Below are 18889 nucleotides of genomic sequence, written 5' to 3' on the forward strand. Positions count from 1 at the left end.
TTACTGTGCGTGTACACGAATTGTAGATGTGAGCTGACTTTCAAAAATCACTGTTGTCACATCACATGACGTCAAGTTCACGTCAACCAGAGACTCTATTCGTCACTTGAATCCTGCGTAACTCTTCAGGGCACTGCTCGCCAATTCGGTTAAGAAAAAAAATGTTTTCCGCACTAACACAACATGTAGGCCTAAAGAATGCAAATTAGTTTTGCAGGGCAAACATCAACTTTAACTCCCTACGGGCATGTATACACAATCTATAGAAAGTGCCAGAATGACTGAATTTTAACTTTGAAATCGTTAGCATTTGTTAGATCAGCACTTGATGGATCATGCAATGACATGCATTTTTTCCACAAATGAACATCATGCTAGAAAACCCTGAATAATGAGAGACTATTATGCGTTACAGTGTCTGCCTACATGACTACACTAATGAATGCATTCCCAAGCTCACTGTTTTCAGGTTATTCACTGCATTTGTTAGCTAACACAATACAGTGCCCAATTATGATAAGAATAGTGCTGAAGACTAGCGCTGAAGAATAGTGCAAGTGATGAGCACTAGGTGGTTTGCAAAAGGAATAACACAATGATGGTGCCATACATTACTGCCATTTAACAAACACAAATATCCACTGGAGCCCATGAATCACTGGACGGATTCGTGGCAGAAGGTAAGTGCACTCTGCATCAGGGTCCGGGCCTACGGTTTGAAATCTGTTGCCCAAGTTGGCCCTCATTGGAGTGTGAAGCTTATGGTAGTGCGGCCATGCCCCTAAGCCCGTAGACCTGTACATATTGCCACCTAGCATTGCCAGGTCGCACATAGCTGACGACGTAACTCCTGCCACTGTCTACCACTGTTTACCTTCTGCAGATGGACAACGGCATGCGGACAGACAACGGCATGCGAATGGACAAGAACATGCAGACGAACGGCGGAATGCGGACAGACAACGGCATGCGGACGGACAATGGCGTGCGGACAAAAAATGACATGCGGACGGACAGCAGCATGCGGACGGACGGCAGCATGCGGGCTGACAGCGACAAAGCTAAACCGGGAGAACTTTACTATCAGAGGTAGCACTGTATAATAAGTTTCAAGTTCCCTATGTTCCTCATTTTTACACAGGATCTGAACGAGTAGATAGCCACTCAGTCAAACCTTGCAGCAGACAAACACGCACCATCATTTTCATGTACTGCTGGGCCTGGCTACTCCATGACAGGTGGTTGAGAAGCTCCAGGCAAGGCATGAACAGTTCATGGTCTGCAGATTCCCTGAAAGGCAGAATGCACGTCACGTTTAGGTTATGGGGGTCCCGAAGCGACTCAGGCTATGAGGGACGCCGTAGTGAAGGGCTCCGGAAATTTCGACCACCTGGGGTTCTTTAACGTGCACTGACACCGCACAGCACACGGGCCCCTAGAATTTCGCCTCGATCAAAATTTGACCGCTGTGGCTGGGATCGAACCTGCGTCTTTCCGGTCAGCAGCGGAGTGCCATAACCACTGAGCCACCACAGTGGCAAATGCGTATCATGTATGCGAGGCTTACTGTCCCGAATTTACACATGGGCCATGAGGGACGTGTAGTAGATGGCTCCGGATTAATTTACACCATGTGGGTGCAGTGTACTAGAAAAGGCAATGTAGCGCATCTCCGTGATTATGCATTTGGTGATTGTCCTCACTCTTGAACCCACTTAAGGCTCTGCTGAGTTCGTCTACAAATAGAATTGGCAACTTGCATTGTGCTGTGTGCCTAGTGTACAAAACGCCAAAATATTTCTTTTCGTTTACATTGCCAGTACTTTGACAGTGCTTTTGGCAAAAAAAACGCACCCACTTGGATGGCACAGCGATCCATTAGTTCCTGGTGGCACTGCAATCAAAGATTCTTGAAAGCGGCTGCTGGTGGAGATGCCGCTGGGGTCACAGGGAGACCCCCGTCCCCTATGACATCTATTCTAGCTCACTGTAACTTGGGGTTCTGTGATGTACGAAGACACTGCATAGCACACGGGTGATTCTGCATTTTGCCACCATCGCAATGCAGCCAGGATTGGATACCTGAATACCGTGACCTTGTCAATGACAGCCGACTGCCACTGCAGCAGGCCTGAAATGGATAACCAAGTTGCTAACATGCAACACTTTGAATCTTACACAATCTTACACTCTTACTTAACCCTTTCACTGCCAGGTTTTTTTACTCACATCTGCACACACCCTGCCGGGTTTTTTTCGCATGTTACTTTCCTGGAAATTTTTTCCTAGTAACACACTAAAATTCTCTGCAGCACATATAGACATGTTTATTCAGGATAATCTTATAGATATTAGTTGTAATAAATCAATCTTCCAGCACAAATCTGGCCTGTTGGATTTCCTCTTCTTACGTGGATTTTTCGGTGGCAGGGGGACTTCATCGCTGTCATCACCCGACAAGGCACTTAGGTGGGCTCCTTCCCCGTTCTCATTGTCATTGGACTCCGAATTCACGAGCAATTTTGTATTTCTTCGTCCGTCAAAGCGCGGACGAGTGTGGCACATAGCATCATGTCTGCTGTGCGCAGACCAAAACGAAGCGACTCGGATGTGGAAACATGCGCGCCATCTGTTGTTGTAAATTTACCCTACAAGATCTATGAGTTTACAGAGTCTCTCCATAGATGGCACTGCATAATTGCATAGTTTTTTTTACACGAGTATTATTGGGAGCGGCAGGGGGTGAGTTAAAGAGCCAAAACGAGTTAACTCGGGAGAGGCAGGGGGTGTGCATATGTGGTAGCCCGAGTTATCTCGGGAGTGGCAGAATAAGGGTTAATACTTTCCTGTAAAAATGAGACCATACTCAACAGTGCTTGACACCAAGCTCGCAAGAAGCAACACGCGGTAGTGACAAAAAAAGCAGCACTAGCAGATGTGGGGCTTTGAAACACATGTGAGTGTAGATCAGCAAACAAGGAGATGGAAATGATTTAATTTTTTTTTTTCCCCTCGAGAGCTTTGGGAGAACAGAATTAGTTACTAATAGGTACACTGTACATTTTAAGCCAATGTGAATGTTTTGCAAAGACTCTCGTAACTATACAAAGCACTCAACACAGGCATACAGATTATTCTTGCCAGCAATGAATGAATTAATAAATTTATTTTGCAGACAGATGGACTGTGACTCAACAAATGTGAATGTTTCGCAAAGACACTCATACCTATACAAAGCGCTCAACACTGGCATACAAATTATTCTTGCTAGCAATGAATGAATTCATAAATTTCACAAACAGATGGACTGTGAATGCGTTAGGAGAAGAGAAAGCGCGAAGGAGGACCCTCAGTGACTCTTAATTCCTCTCTGCTCCTTGGGTATAAGGAACACTATGCAGCTATTATCAGGGTATGTTTTACAATGAAGACCTCCCTATCTCCGTCATTGTTCTTTCTTCAGGAAGAAACATGCCTATTGCTTGTAATTCTTTGATCTTTCTTTTGCAACTGAGCACATTCACTCACTGAAAACTTACTGCACTGTGTCACCTAGCAGTTTGAACAGGTCCTCAGCATGTCTTCAATACAATGACCCCCATTTTGCTATGACTGACACACATCGCAGTTGCACCAGCTGTCGCAATCTGGTTTGGTTTGGTTTATGGGGTTGAACGTCCCAAAGCGACTCAGGCTATGAGAGACGCCGTAGTGGAGGGCTACGGGAATTTCGACCACCTGGGGTTCTTTAACGTGCACTGACATCGCACAGTACACGGGCCTCTAGAATTTCTCCTTCAAAGAAATTCCAGCCGCCGCGGCCGGGATCGAACCCGCGTCTTTCGGGTCAGCAGCCGAGCACCATAACCACTGAGCCACCGCGGCGGCTGTCGCAGTCTGTGCAGGCAGCATTTTTGAATTGGGCTGAACTGAATGCAAACTTCTGAAAAGTCCACATCCTTGGCATAGCTCAGAAGACGCCTGTTCAAGCACTGGGAAAGCCAGTCAGTTCAGTACTCCTGATGCTTATTGTGTTTATGAAATAATAACGACATCCAAAAGCCCTTAACCAGAACACATTCAGACAAAAAAATTAATGCACCGACTCACATGTGCTTGAAGAGGAAATCACTTAGGTAGCCCAGCTTGGACTCTGTCAGTGTCACTTGGTGCCGGTAGCAAAGGTCCTGTAGGAGCTGCATGACCTGCAGGTACCCACAACAAAATGATGCACAGAGGACTATTGCAAGGGGTATTCACACAATCCCCAGTGGCTGCCACATACTGTATATGGACAAGAGCAAAAGGCAGAGCACAGTGTATAAATGGCTATCGCCACCTACTCTGGAATGTAGGTGGCGATAGCCATTTAGACTTCTCCCATGTCTCTTCAATTAACCCAGTGCTTTGCCAGCTGCGTCCACCGTATCCCTGCAGACTTCTTAATCTCATCCGCCCACCTAACTTTCTGCCGCCTCCTGCTACGCTTACGTTCTCTTGGAATCCACTCCGTTGCGCCTGACAACTAGCGGTTATCTTGCCTTCGCATTACATGCCCTGCCCAAGCCCACTTCTTCCTCTTGATTTCAACTAGGATGTCATTAACCCACGTTTGTTCCCTCACCCACTCCGCCGCTTCCGATCTCCTAACGTGGCACCTATTATTTTCCTTTCCATAGCTCGCTGCGTTGTTCTTAACTTAAGCTGAACCCTTTTGGTTAGCCTTTACGTTTCCGCCCCGTAGGTGAGTACCTGTAAGATACAGCTGTTGTATGCTTTTGTCTTGAGGGATATTGGCACACTGCCAATCATAATCTGAGAGAACCTGCCATATGCGCTCCACCCCATTCTTATTCTTCTAGTTATTTCCCTCTCATTATCCAGATCAGGGGCGACTACCTGCCCTACGTAGGCATACTCCCTTACCACTCCCAGCACCTCGCTACCAACTCTGAACTGCTGTTAAGAGCATCTGTTACGTTAAGTGAATGCCCCCTATTAATTTGAAATCAGCTAATTAAAGCATCCAGTTTATTCAGCCTGATGCTTGCTCCCTTCAACATTAAGCACATTAAAATGGCTGCCATTTTAATGGCTGTCATTCAAATTCCATACAGATGCAACAAATTCTTGGTCCACTTCGAGTCTGAATTACCAAGTGTACGCGGAAAAGAGCAAGTATCAACCCCTATTAGGATCAAATAAGAGCTGGATAAGCTGGCAACAATTGATTCTTGGAGATGGCATACCGGAAAAAAAGAAACAAGGACTTAGACACGAGTACCGTCGCCTCTGTTTTGCCTTTAACAATAACAGTTGTCAGCGTCACATTAGCTTGAGTGCTCAGGACTGAACAAAGTAGCAGGTGGAGAGGGATGTGTAACACATGGAGTCAAAATTACAATGATCAAATGCAAGCATACAAGCCTGCTCATATTTAAAGCAGTGCATGAAAAACCACTGTGTTAAAAGTGTCGGTGACATGAATCTGTAAGCCGAAGAAAAGACAAGCAAAGCTTTCCATGCGTGCAATGCCATAGATGCCGGTGTGTGCTTTGCACTAGAAGAAAAAAAGTTTCCATACAGTTTAGCGTAGTACAAACTCTGTGGTCCTTCCATTACATTTAATGACACCTAATGTCAAGAGCCCTAATGTCAAAGAAATGTCATGTCCTGGCCAAAACCTTTGCGTAGTAGGTCGCAGCAGTTGAGAATTTGTTATGCGATCCACACTAATTGTGATGCTTTTGCACGTGACTTGCTAACAGCGTGAATTTCAAATATGTGACACACAGGATATGCCAAAGGAGCTATTACACGGGATAGGCACTAAGATGCAACTTCCGCGCAAAACTTCATCATAAAGGACGGACACTGGAGAAAGACTTTTCTTCAACTTTCTTCTATCAAATATACAAGCTACTACGAGGAAGAGGGTCAATTTAAATTGAGGACAATGCAACCAGCTATGGACAGAAAAATGATAGGTGTATAACGTTAAGATATTGGAAGAGGGCGGAGTGGGTCAGGGATCAAATGTGGGTTAATGACATCCTAGTTGAAATCAAGAGGGAGGAATTGGCTTGGGCAGGGGATGTAATGCGAAGGCAAAATAACTGATGGTCCTTGAGGGTAGTGGAGTGGATTCCAAGAGAAGGCAAACCTAGCAGGGGACGGCAGGAAGTTAGGTGGGCGGATGAGATTAGGAAGTTTGCGGGGATACGGGGTCCACAGTTGACAAAGAACAGGGTCAACTGGAGAGACATGGAAGAGGCGTTTGTCCCGCAGTGGAAGCAGTCAGACTGATGATGACCGATAGTTGCGGCCGAGACTGCAGCCAGATGACCAACCTGGAGCTGAACAGGCGTGTTGTCTTCGACAAGCCGGTTCTGAAGAAACTCTGCAAGAGCCGAGTGCAGCTCGAATTCTTCGCGAAGCCAGTCCAACAGCAGCGGATCCTTGCAGAGGCGCTGGAGGAAAGTCAGCACCTTACCGGCGAGCTGTAGACTCGGGGGCACTTCGAGCAGGATGGAAACGCAACATGTGACGCATTCGTGGGCCAACCGGCCTCGCCTTGTGAAGAAGCTCAAGTCCCGCGAGCCCACCAAACCATTCAGAACCTGAAAAAGAAAGATGGAGAGGAAACAATGATTGGAGTTAAAACACATGCAGCTGCTACAGCTACGCTACGGCTCAAATACGCGGTAAGTAACTACAGAATTTCTATTTAGTTGAGGCCGCTCATTTTCCCCATTTGTGCATTCGCGTTGACTCACGTTATCCACGCCTATGCTGAAAAGTTAGCCACATGATGTAAGTTGCACCCTGCAAGCTGTACGGAACGTTGAGGTACAATGACCTACGCGAGCAAAGGTTGCGAGAAAGGACTCACGTCAAGCTGTCGATGCGTGCACGACGACGCTGTGGATTCATCGTGACTCGGCTGGAGCGTACACGACTGCACGAACGTTTTGGCGACGTCGGCGACTTCCATCGCGTGCAACGTGTCAGAGCGGCCAAGCGACGGTGTAGGTGGGTGTCACATCAACGCAGCACCAAAACAACACGCAACAGCGCATCACGCGTTCGTGAACCGTTTAACAGATTTAAAACACCGGATTGTCACGCTAAAATTCCGTGATTGGTCGACAGAGCAGGACCGACCGTGACGCAACTGTGCACTTCCGCCGCCTCCAAGATTAGCTCGAATAGCTCGAAGATAGCTCGAATCTTGAAGTCAAAGCTTTAGCCATGGCTTTAGCAGATGCTTGCAAAGAGCGCTGCAAACCTTCCAATTTGAAAGAAACGTAAATTTAAATAAATATTTTATAATAAATGAATTAAAAGTCAACAATATTTAATAATTTGAGCATTTTGTGTGTTTTAAATATATAATAAATTATTTTTATTTACAAAAAAGATAGGTGCAAAAGGGACAAGCCTGCGAAATTGCAGGAGGGCCGTGGCGGCTGCAAATTGTGCAGCTGTAGTTAACGGTGCAAGGTCAAGTTTCAGTTTTGGGCAGAATGATTGGTGCCCTGGTTAGAACAGCGGTCAGATCCCGTTCTGCCATCGTCCCTGTCACTCGTACGAGCGTAAGACACAGCGGCGGGTAAGTCTCTTCACAATATCCGGCGAAAGTCCGGCTGCTCGGCAGGGCAGCCTCGGGCCTCCGTACCTCTCCCCAGAAACTGCCTCGCATTCTTCGCTTTTCTTTGCTTCACATCGTGGTCACTTTCAGGACTCAAGAAAAAATACTTCTGCTTTACGTGTGTATAGGGTGTTCCACTCTTAGGTTGAACGCGCGAGTCTGTGGCCGCACTCTTCGGAGCGCCCGTGTCCCGGCAAGTCGTGCACTTTTCCGTGATCGTTTTTGTGTACGGCCGAAAAAACAACAAAAATGTGCCAGATGTAACAGCGATATGTCGAATAGCAAGAAATAATAAAAGATGAGAATCTTGTGTTCTCATTTCTTCCCTTGTTTATCTATGCACTTTCCAAAAGCTGTCTGAAACTTAGAACAGCGGAATATGCCAAAAAAGTTTACTCTAAGGACACGAGGCCGCATGTTAATATGCGTTAATTGTAACCCTTCCTCCGTGGTTGTAACGAACGCCATTGGAACGGATGCAAAGAACTGTATGTATTGTGCAGTGTTTTTTAAGCAACACCAAGCTGGGTTCCATGGAAAGTTTAAAATGCCTTAACTTATACTAATGGATCTCATAGTTATCATCTATAGTTTCTATTTCACACCTTAGCATACTATTCGGCTCTTCCAATCGACCTAAACATCTGTTGCTCCTGGGTAAAGGAGCACCAGTTGCCCCATAAATGTCAGAAAGTCTTTTACAATGACTTTCTCAACCCTCGCCACATGCCACCAGCATTGACCCTTGGAAGCTACCCCGCCGCGGTGGCTCAGTGGTTACGGCGCTCGGCTGCTGACCTGAAAGACGCGGGTTCGATCCTCGCAGCGGTGGCTGAATTTTGATGAAGGCGAAATTCCAGAGGCCCGTGTGCTCTACAATGTCAATGCACATTAAAGAACCCCAGGTGGTCGAAATTTCCGGAGCCCTCCACTATGGTGTCCCTCATAGCCTTAGTTGCTTTGGGACGTTAAACCCCAATAAACCAAACCTAAACCTTGGAAGCTGGCTCCTTCGGCACATGACCACCGTGACAGTGCTCAGCATTGAGCGGGTGCACGCTTCTCCTTTTCGCCTTATGTACACCTCAGACTTGTGCAATCCAAATGCATGCTGAGATTCATCACCCACGTCATGCGAACATGCCTCCTCGTGCATTCCAAGACCTTTACACTGCCCGTGTTCTTCTTGTCGTTGAGCACTGTTGTGCAGTCTGGCTACCCAACTCTGCTTTTCTTCACATAGGCCGTGCCAATGTCCAGCCAGTGTCCAAGCTGCATATGCTTTCTATCTCTGGACTATTCCACAAAACCAAAGTCTCCTATACAGATTTCATCTGCTAATGTTCTCCCACATTTATCCTGGCAGCGGGCTTTCTCACTCCGTCTTGAGAATTCAATTTCTGTGTCACTTTCTCGGTGCGCTGCTGCGTGTGCTTCTGGTAGAGGGTGGGTGGTGTAGTGAAGTTGGATGGGTGGCGAAGGGGTGTGGTGAGGAGGCACTGGTAGGTTATCCCTTTTGTTATCAGGTTATCCCTTTTTTATCACCGAATGATGCTGTGTGTTGCTTTTCTTTTCTTTGTGTGTGATTGTTATGTTGTTTGCCCCTCTTGCTTGGGCCACATAGGCCTGCAGTATTTTGAAATAAATAAATAGGTGGTGTTTCTGGGGATTGGAATTGAAGAATGGAGGCTCCTCACTTCTGACTTGATCCGAAGACTTTGAGGGGGGGGAGGCAGGTAGAGTGAAATAATCACCGACGCCTTTTTTTGGCCTTTTCTGGGTAACACTAGTTTCATTTCCAGTGATATGGGCCTCTTTGTCGCGAGAATACGGTATACTGTCATCACGTGCCAGCTTTACCTTATTTTGTTCGCAGCGTCCTTTTAACAGCCGATGCTGAAACTTGCCAGTACTCACCTAGGGGGCAGAAACATGGAGGCAAAAAAATATGGAAAGAAAAATGGCTCATGTGACGTTAAGAGACCAGAAGCGAGCAGAGTGGGTGAGGGTACAAACGCAAGTTAATGACATCCTAGTCGAAATGAAGAGGAAGAAATGGGCTTGGGCAGGGCATGTAACACGAAGGCAAGATAACCGCTGGTCCTTAAGGGTAACGCAGTGGATTCCAAGAGAGGGCGAGCATAGCAAGGGGCTGCAGAAAGTTAGGTGGGCGGATGAGATTAAGAAGCTTGCGGGGATACGGTAGTCACAGCTGGCAAAGGACAGGGTTAATTGGAGAGACGTGGGAGAGGCCCCTGCCGTGGGCGTGGTCAGGCTGCTGCTGATGATGATGACTGAAACTTGTGTCACTTTGCACGCTTGCTCCCTCAGCATTTCTTTCTTCTTTCTCGCAGTAATTGGGTGTACCGCGAGGGCATCGAAATAGACCCGCGGGACTCAAGACTTGCGGATGGCATCATGACGATTGCATGGTGGTGGATTTTCTACCACCTCTTCACAGAGCCTGACCACCTTCTGGTATGTGTGGCTGGGCAGCTGTCCATGGATGCCCTTTTCAAATGATAGCTCTTGTTGGGACGTGTGTGGCAGCATGTGTGCCATATATTGCTAGTGTTCTGGAGCGGTGAAAAATGGTAAACTATAATGCTTCGTCACCCTTTGTGCGCAATGACTCACGATCTCGAGCGTTCCGCAAGCATGGAGGAATGCTCGCATTTCAAAAGAAAGGGGGCGTAACGTTGCGAAATTGCCCTGCATGGGTTGCAGCCTTCGTTGAGACGTGTATTGGGATACATGTGTGCTGTCACTCAGCAGTTTTCTGGACATTGACCTTGTTGTCCCTGTGTGTTCTTGTGTTTGCCTTGTTGGGTTCAGACTGCGTCTCTGTGCGAGGGAAGTTTGTGCTAGAAATTGCTTGGCAGTACAAAGTTAAATAACGAGCTGAATTTCTCGCCCAACTTGGCCCATGCAAGAGTTGGTCTAACGTGCTTTGATGTAGGTTCTATCAAAGTTTGTTTACTGTGTTTGTGTATTAGTTCCTTCACCAAAACGCAATACCAGAATGAAACACTCACAGCATTTAACAGAGTATAAATTCAATACTGACACCTTTCATTATTCATTTTTTCCTCAAGCGATTAAGGAATATGTTACCTGCAAAGGTTGTTAGCTCTGAATCTCTAAGCAGTTTTCTTTGTCACCTGTCATAATTGTTTATTTGAACTTTTTAGTAAGGCATTGCACATACTTTTTTGAAGAAATATTTTTTCACTCTGTGCTTTATTTTGTGTTGTTTAATACTGCGTCTTGCATTTTGAAAGTGTATCCCATGATTATCCCTTTTACAATGTTATTTCAGTTGTGTGAACCTTTTTCGTGAATTTTTTTGTGATGTACCTAAAAAAAAAAGAAAAACAACATGTACCCATTCCTGCAACAACGTCGAAAGAGGCTAGCAGTATGTTCCATATAAATAAAAAAAAATATATTTGGCGTGCATTCAAAAGGAAAATGGTAGCGGTAACATTGAGGGACGAAAGAAGAGTTGAATGGATAAGGGAACAATTGCAAGTTAGTGACATCCTATGCTGTAGCAAGAAAATGAAATGGCCATGGGCAGTGCATGTAATCCAAAGGCAAGATAGCCGATGGTCCCCTAGGGTAACAAACTGGATTCCAAGGGAAGGCAAGCATAGCGGGGGCGAGGTGTACGGATGAGATTAGGGAGTTTGTGGGGATAATTTGGCTGCGGCTGGCACAGGACAAGGTTAACTGGAGCTTACTGAGAGGGTTCCTTGTCTTGCAGTGAACGTAATTAAGCTAATAATGATGGCGTGTGCATGTGTGTGGTGTGTATGCGTGCATGTACAGTTGTGGCCGTAGCATTACAGAGCACGCCTCTGTGATCACACTCATCTCGTGTCTTATTTAGAGGAAAAATAATTCAGGGGGCACTTTGACTGTCTAAAGTGCGTAGAGGTGAGTGTTTTTCGCACCACTTTGACTGCCTGTGTGGCATTGGTGACGTCACCACTGGATGATGTCACACATAATTAATGACTAATTACTGCATAATGACAAATCACTAATTAATGGCTAATTACTTATTGATGACTGAATACTAATTAACTGCTAATTAATTACACTTAAGCTTTGCCTTTACGAGTCGAGCACAACAGCGTGTTGTAGTGCTGCCAGGGAATCCACTCCACCACCCGTTCCAAAGTTTTTGATGAAAGGAAATGGCAGTAATTATCTGTACAGGAAGGGAGGAAGTGGGAGTGAAAGAAGAAAGAGGGGCCATAATGAAGAAAATGAAAATTGTATTTGAGGAAAGGAAATTACGCAGCAACTGTCTGGCATATCTCGGTGGACACCCCATCATTGGTTTGTAGAGGAAGGGAGGAAGTGGGAGTGAAAGAACAGTGATGAAGAAACTGAAAATTGTATTTGAGGAAAAGAAATTATGCAGTAACTGTCTCACATATCTGGTTGGACACCCCAGATTTTGACACCTGCTGACAAGCTTCTGTCGACAATGATGAGGCATTCAAGGCTTTCGCCTTAGAATTGGAGGAGACACTTGAGCTCTGACTTAAGGGTATGACGCGTAATGGGTTAATTCCCATATATGCAGAATTGGTCATTCTCTGCTTTACCTTCATAGATCCTCCGGAAGTCCTCATTCCCCTCCTGGCGCAGTGGTGCAGGGGTTAAGCGATGCGCCACTGCCCTGAGATGGCAGGTGCTGCCCAGGTTGCTCTTCCTGAGCGACCAATCATTAATTTATCTGCCACCTGCCATGGTGGGCAGTTTGCTCACAATTCGGTGGGCAGGTTGTGACAACGCTGCAAGGTCACATGACCTAGGTGGCCCACCTGCCTCCTAGACAGAGTCAGGCTCGTGATTTTTTGCTCACAGTGTCAACCGGATTCTCTGGATAATGGGGTCTTTAGTGCTAACGCGTTAATAAGAACATATTTGGTGCACTGCTTAGCACTGCTTAGATTTTGGCATTATCAATGTGATGACTGTCTTTGAATTCCACTTAGTCTACTCGTTGTTCTTTTCAAGTGAAGATTTTAAAGCATTTTTAACCGCTTCTTCTTGCTTAACTAGTCAAAGAAGTGATCCCCGAACCCGTGCTTCAGACATGTGGTTTCTACCGCATCGTCGCACGAGATACTTACTGCAATCACCTACATACCAGGTTCCCTTTGTGCTGAATAAACACGAAAAACTGCGTGCTGATTTCACTACTTCTACTCGGAGACAAGTTCGCGAATATTTCGTGAAACCTTGACACAATCCTTTTTATGCTTTGATTGTATCCCTCGGGTAATACCATGAGATTGCACTGTTATTTCGGTAACCACATATCTATTCTTTATACCTGTGTTTATACTTGTGTTTATACCTGTGTTTATACCTGTGTTTATACCTGCGTTTATACCTGCGTTTATATTGCGTTTCTACCTGTGTTTCTACCTGTGTTTATCCCTGTGTTTATGCCTGTGTTTATGCCGGTAATATGTTCCATGTAAAGCAGCTTCCTGCTAAAACTGTCGCCTGCTGATGTATGCGAGGGTTCTCGGCACTCTCAAGCAGTGAGAAACTGCTTTTTCGCTGAGGTGCCCCCCAACCTAGAGTTGGAAAATAAACATTGAATTGAATTGAAATTGAAAATACAGTTGGTGCTCTCACCTAGGATCTCAATAAACCTCCATATTTCTATACAGTATGCGTGAGAAAACTTCGAGCACAGAAGCGTGCTTTGTATTATTTCGGCTGCACCTGTACATGTACTGTGTATTGCACCTACATGTTACTGAGTTTGTGTGCTGTGCATTCTCTGCATTTGTAGACTACTGGGTGTGAATCTTCATGTATAAAACAGGCAGCAAAATCCATCGCTCAGGTTGCAGTCCTTTGTTCACCTCGTACTTTGCATGCTGCTGCCACTTTCGTCGAGCAAATTGGCTTTGCTGGAGCTGCCCAGTGAATTGGTTCTCTTTAACACTAGCAGCAATATTATGACATTTGATTGTTATTAAACTTGGTCACTTATATGCACTCACTTGAACATTCAACCATGAATGTTCTGTCAGGCTCTTAACCTGCTATATTTTATTCTTATCGCAACACACCACTCCGTGCTTGCATTGGACAATGAGAGCAACAGATTCTACCGCACCAGCTTTAATCCCTATTAACTGGCGGTTGGGAGTCAAAAAAAAAAAGTGGATTGTAGTAGAAATCAGTAATTTATTGAATAGATGTTTCTTGGGCTGCATCAGATATATATGTACAGTCGGGGACAAAAGTCTCCGGACCACGTGTTCCACAAACGAAGCTTATAGCTCTGCTATCAGACAGCGGCTGGAGACCGCACTTGTGGCGATGAAAGAACAAAAAGTTTAACTTTTACCTCCACAAGTATGGTCTCCAGCCACCGACTAACAGCAGAGCTATCGGCTTCGTTAGAGGAACACGTGGTCCGGAGACTTTTGTCCCTGACTGTATATATTGCCACGCGCCTAACGCGCCGCGCGGCCTCCGCGCTGAATCGAAGACGACGACGAAGCGGCGGTGGCCTCTCGCGGCGCGCTTGTTCTGTTTTGGTGTCGTGGAAGCTGGCTCTATAATTAAAAGAAGGCTCCCAGTCTTGGGTTCTTGCCGACGCCTACCTTCGCGGCTCTTCTGGTCGTGACACTGGTGGAGGTGCGACCGATGCTCCCTACTCCTGAGGACGACTCGACGCGCCGGCCTCTTGTGACCACCCCCGTCCATCGTGCCAGCCGGAGGATCCGAGGCCTGTCCCCCGAGGCCCTCCCTGTTGTCAGCGCGCCTTCAACTACCATTCCACTCATGGCGACGCCACTGCCCGCCCTGCCTACAACCGTCCCTGCAGCCAGCCCCACCTATCTCACCCTTCAGACTCCACGCACGCCTAAGTCCTTCCACGGTGACCTGTTTGAAGATGCCGAAGACTGGTTGGCTCACTACGAACGGGTCGCGACCTTTAACTGCTGGGACGACGCTACAAAGCTGCGTAACGTGTACTTCAGCCTTGAAGACTCCGCACAAACGTGGTTCGAAAACCATGAGACTACTTTTTCTACGTGGCCGGACTTTCGACGTCAGCTCCTGAGTACGTACGCCAACAGCGACCGCCGGGAGAGCGCAGAGCGTACACTGTCCTCTCGAATTCAGCTTCCCAATGAGGGTGTTGCCATGTACGTCGAGGATGTGACGCGTCTTTGCCATCGCGCCGATCCGGCCATGCCTGAAGAAAAAAAGCTGCGGCACCTGATGCGCGGCGTAAATGAACAGCTCTTTTCCGGCCTCGTGCGGAACCCGCCCAACACCGTCGCGGAGTTTCTGGCCGACGCCGTGCACATGGAGAAATTGCTGCAGCAGAGATCCCATCAGTACGACCGGCAACTGCGTCAAACTTCGACTCTATCAACGTTGGACCGGTTCGACCATGAACCCAGGCCGAATCCGGACTCCCTTCGCGAACTCATCCGTTCCGTGGTCCGCGAGGAGCTGCAGCACCTTCAAGCCACCTTTGCCCCTCGTGTCGATTCCGTCACCAGCGTCATCCGCGAGGAAGTCCGGCAGGCACTCAGGGCACAAGACGCTGCAGCTGTGCCGGCGCCGCAACTGACCCCATACGATCCCGACGCAGGAAACCACCCAGTTCACCCCGTTCCGTCTCGTGTATGGCAGAAAGGTCCGCATGATGCTAGACGCCATGCTGCCGTATGGCGGCGCAGAGCTCCCCCCTGAAGCAGGCCACTTCGTGGAACAAGCAGAGCAGGCCCGTCAGCTGGCCCGCTTGCACATCAAGGACCAGCAATCCGCCGATGCCCGACACTATAACCTTCGGCACAGGGACGTGCACTACGAGCCCGGCGACCACGTATGGGTGTGGACACCCGTGCGCCGCAAGGGATTGTGCGAAAAGTTTATAAATAGGTACTTTGGCCCGTACAGAGTCCTGCGCCGCCTGAACAGCGTCAACTACGAAGTTGTGCCCCACGGAACTGTGATTGTCGGCCCTCAGCGTCAACGGCCTGAAATTGTGCATGTAGTGCGCTTAAAGCCGTACTTTTCGCGTGACTGAGCGCTGCGTTCACGCTGTGTTTCTTACCTTTTTCCCCTTACCCCACGTGTGACCTTGACTCTCGCCGCATTTCATTTAGCGCACGTTGTATAGTTCACCTCACCCCTATTCTTTTGTTTTTCTCTCCTCCTCCTCTCACTGTACATACCCCATTCCACATCGAGACGATGTTTGCTTTCGCGGGGGGGAATAATGCCACGCGCCTAACGCGCCGCGCGGCCTCCGCGCTGAATCGAAGATGACGACGAAGCGGCGGTGGCCTCTCGCGGCGCGCTTGTTCTGTTTTGGTGTCGTGGAAGCTGGCTCTATAATTAAAAGAAGGCTCCCAGTCTTGGGTTCTTGCCGACGCCTACCTTCGCGGCTCTTCTGGTCGTGACAATATATATATTTAATGTTTTGATGGCCTCATTGTTAGTGTCATAAAGAAGAGTTGGATGAGCAGGGGAAAAAAAAACAATACAATTTTACAAAAAACTAAAACATTTTGGTCCTCTTGGAGTTCAAATCGCCAAGAGTTGACTCCGTAAACACTGGTGCCTTTGCAGAAACATGGAACCAGTAAGTGTCACTGATGCAAAACACCCCGTAGCTGAATGCACACTACAGTGGGCACTAGAACCTTCTTTCTAAGCGCTTGCAGTCTGGTGCTAATGGCAGGTGATCATTTTAGGCTTAACCTGCTAGGATTGAAATTCTAGGATTAAAGGCTGAGTGAAACATGTGAGCATAGATACCTGCTGAGTTTGTGTGTTCTGCACCGCCACTTCTATTGTAAACCGAACGACTGTCACACCAACAAAAAAGTTTGTTGGTCTCGTTTGCCTGAAAACAAGACCAATAACCTTCAAATTGCATGCAACCGTACAAACTAGATAAGTTCTTGTGAAGTGTTGAAGGGCGTTTCAAGTTTCTCGGCTTGCTTGTTTTTGCAGGGCCATTACCTTCGACCACCTGCGAGCACATTCACGGACGAAGAGCTCGGCATTCCCAAGGACGATGAATAGATTGCCTCTGCTGCCCTCGGGCGTCCGTCTTAAATCTGCGTAGGGCTGGTGGTGATGTAGGACAGAAATAAAGAGAATCATTTTGTTGTTTTATGCTGTCGAGTCCAGAATTTCTGCTTTGTGGAAGAATACCGCTGGTGGCAATGCCATCATGTTTGGTGTTATGCTGTGACTGCAAAGGCTGTTGTGGGCTTCCGGCTTGGACGGTAGAGTCTGTCATCAGCCATGAGAAAGGCAGTTTTCTGGTAGAAATAGTAATGTAGCATGGCCACTGCAGAAGAGAAGAAAAAGAAATAGTCAGCAAATCATAACAAATGAAAATTAATACAACATTCAGCGCATGCGTGCTTCTCTTTTGATCTTGGCAAGATCTTTTTAGCCTTGCTATGGATGCCAGAACTGATGGAGTGACGTTTCAAACTGACGTGTCTGGTTTGATACAGCGAAAAGCTATCAAAGGTATTCTCTGTGGTCAGGCTATTGGGTTATGATAGGTGCAGTTTATCCGTCTGATATAATGACTGCATAATGCCAGGCAACAGAGTTGAAAAAAAAGCGTGCAGTGAAATTTAGAATTCGTTTCACGCTTGTTTCTACCTAGAATGTCATTCATTCAAAATTACCAAATCTGTGAAGTGTATACAAAGCGACTTCGACTGCCGTGTTTTGCGGTGATAGCCGGCATTGTCTGGATGATGGCCTGCCTTCTTCGTTCATTTCCTGTGTTGGCAAAAAAAAAAAAAACATGCATAAGTGAAATTTGAACCCGCTTAATTAGAGATCCGGGTCATTTGAACTAGCAGTTTACTCCTGTCAATAGCAAGTGTATTTAAAAGGTCTCCATCTATTCAAACTCTGCATAAATCAAAAAAAGTTTTGGAAGTTGAATACGTGAAAGCATATGGTCACATTTCAGGTCTCGTATGCTGTGTCTTGCTGTTGTGAAGATTACTTAAAGGGGCTTTGAAACGCGTTCTGAGAAGAGTACGTAAACTCGCTCAATCGCTATATTTTCACGTCGTGAACACCCGAGCCAAATGATACACTTCTACACTCAGCAGACTACCCCCATGCATAATAACACGTGAAAGTTGGCGAGCACATGAATGCTCGCGTACTCCTCCGTCGCGCGCTCTTGCGTAATTTTGTTTAAAAATGGCTATTGGTTATATTCGGGCGTCGTACAGCTGCCATGGCCGCGGCCAATCAGCAGCGTCGCTCAGGTGGGTCAGGAAACTCCGCCCCCGGAGGAATTCCTGCGCGCGTCGGCTGTGTGGCCGGTGGAATGCCGACTTTGAGTGTGCAAAAATCGACGAGAGAAGTCGGAAAGGTGCAACGAAATTCAAATTTTGACTACAGATAACTCACCTTCTACAAAACGCATTAAAAAAAAAATCTCCGTGAAGCGGCGTTCTTTAACAATCCATGAATACCGCACATTTATTGAGAACCCCTTTCAGAGCCCATTTAAAAGAGCATGAAGCTAGCACTATAATGAAGCGTCTTTGGTGGAGATTATAACTTGCCATCGTCCACACGTGAAGCGCCAACGACAGCGTCAGGTAGAGAAGGTTGACAGCTACCGGCGTTTTGAAATTGAATATGACCTCCCTGAATTCGCCGACTTGGAACGAGTAGGTATTGAAAATGGTGAGGCACATGACCAGCAGGCTCAACACGATGCAAAAGTCCTGCACACTGCGAAAGAAAGTTTTGAGAGCGACTGAATTAACGTAACCGGGAGCACTTTGCGGAATCTCGCTCGCGCTGAAGCAGAAGTTGTTCATTCTTACATGGCTAGCAGCAGCAGTTTGACTAGTGAATGCGGGTAAAGGTCTTGCAAAGCATTCAGCGCGATGTCAATTACTAAAAGAGCGAATTGAAGCCATATTATCAGCTTTGAGTACTTTCGATTCATATTTGCTACAAGAGAAACCAAACAGCGCGCACGCTTGTGTACAAGCGGTTGCTACGCAACAGTCCAAATAATAGAACCGCAGAACAAATACATATGGTCTAGAAAAACTGGCATCAATTAAAGCGAAGCAAGAAATATTAAAATATGTCTTAATCAAGAAACAACAACAATTTCTGTTGACTTTTGATAGTTATGGTAACTTTAAGTGCGGAGTAAATAAACAAACC

The 18889-nt window shown here is 46.7% G+C and overlaps 3 protein-coding genes across 3 annotated transcripts in view; 1 reads left to right on the top strand and 2 right to left on the bottom strand.

The window, feature by feature from the left end:
* LOC149329270 (protein CIP2A homolog) overlaps positions 1–7222 on the bottom strand; it is a 50653-nt gene extending 43431 nt beyond the window's left edge. The window contains exons 1-4 of the mRNA XM_089560181.1: positions 6893–7222; positions 6351–6620; positions 4111–4205; positions 1197–1290 (exon numbers count right to left, since the gene is read on the bottom strand). Coding sequence (XP_089416307.1) covers positions 1197–1290; positions 4111–4205; positions 6351–6620; positions 6893–6994 — 561 coding nt within the window. The 5' untranslated portion in view covers positions 6995–7222. The remainder of the gene's footprint in view (positions 1–1196; positions 1291–4110; positions 4206–6350; positions 6621–6892) is intronic.
* Positions 7223–7439: 217 nt separating this feature from the next.
* LOC149329271 (NADH dehydrogenase [ubiquinone] 1 beta subcomplex subunit 2, mitochondrial-like) lies at positions 7440–16837 on the top strand. The gene is made up of 3 exons (XM_089560184.1): positions 7440–7612; positions 10006–10129; positions 16673–16837. Exons 1-3 carry the CDS (start codon positions 7527–7529, stop codon positions 16742–16744), a joined length of 282 nt encoding a protein of 93 aa, XP_089416310.1. The 5' UTR covers positions 7440–7526; the 3' UTR covers positions 16745–16837.
* On the bottom strand, positions 16820–18709 carry LOC149329272 (transmembrane protein 138-like). Its single transcript, XM_089560182.1, has 4 exons — positions 18538–18709; positions 18271–18442; positions 17368–17464; positions 16820–17015 (listed from the first exon to the last, which is right to left on the bottom strand). The coding sequence occupies exons 1-4, from the start codon at positions 18660–18662 to the stop codon at positions 16906–16908; spliced, it is 504 nt and encodes a 167-aa protein (XP_089416308.1). The 5' UTR covers positions 18663–18709; the 3' UTR covers positions 16820–16905.
* Positions 18710–18889: the final 180 nt, after the last annotated feature.

This window comes from Amblyomma mixtum, chromosome 9 (genome assembly GCF_055824585.1).
Source record: "Amblyomma mixtum isolate Tamu chromosome 9, ASM5582458v1, whole genome shotgun sequence".
NCBI lineage: Eukaryota > Metazoa > Arthropoda > Arachnida > Ixodida > Ixodidae > Amblyomma > Amblyomma mixtum.

What these genes read in the sequence shown, in the direction of transcription:
- LOC149329271 (XM_089560184.1), top strand. Translation starts at nt 7,527, where the DNA reads ATGATTGGTGCCCTGGTTAGAACAGCGGTCAGATCCCGTTCTGCCATC. An exon ending in AGCGTAAGACACAGCGGCGG is followed by an intron (nt 7,613 to 10,005) that starts GTAAGTCTCTTC and finishes TCTTTCTCGCAG; the next exon opens with TAATTGGGTGTACCGCGAGG. An exon ending in CAGAGCCTGACCACCTTCTG is followed by an intron (nt 10,130 to 16,672) that starts GTATGTGTGGCT and finishes TTGTTTTTGCAG; the next exon opens with GGCCATTACCTTCGACCACC.
- LOC149329272 (XM_089560182.1), bottom strand. Translation starts at nt 18,662, where the DNA reads ATGAATCGAAAGTACTCAAAGCTGATAATATGGCTTCAATTCGCTCTT. An exon ending in CGCTTCACGTGTGGACGATG is followed by an intron (nt 17,465 to 18,270) that starts GCAAGTTATAAT and finishes TTGCCAACACAG; the next exon opens with GAAATGAACGAAGAAGGCAG. An exon ending in GTATACACTTCACAGATTTG is followed by an intron (nt 17,016 to 17,367) that starts GTAATTTTGAAT and finishes TCTCTTCTGCAG; the next exon opens with TGGCCATGCTACATTACTAT.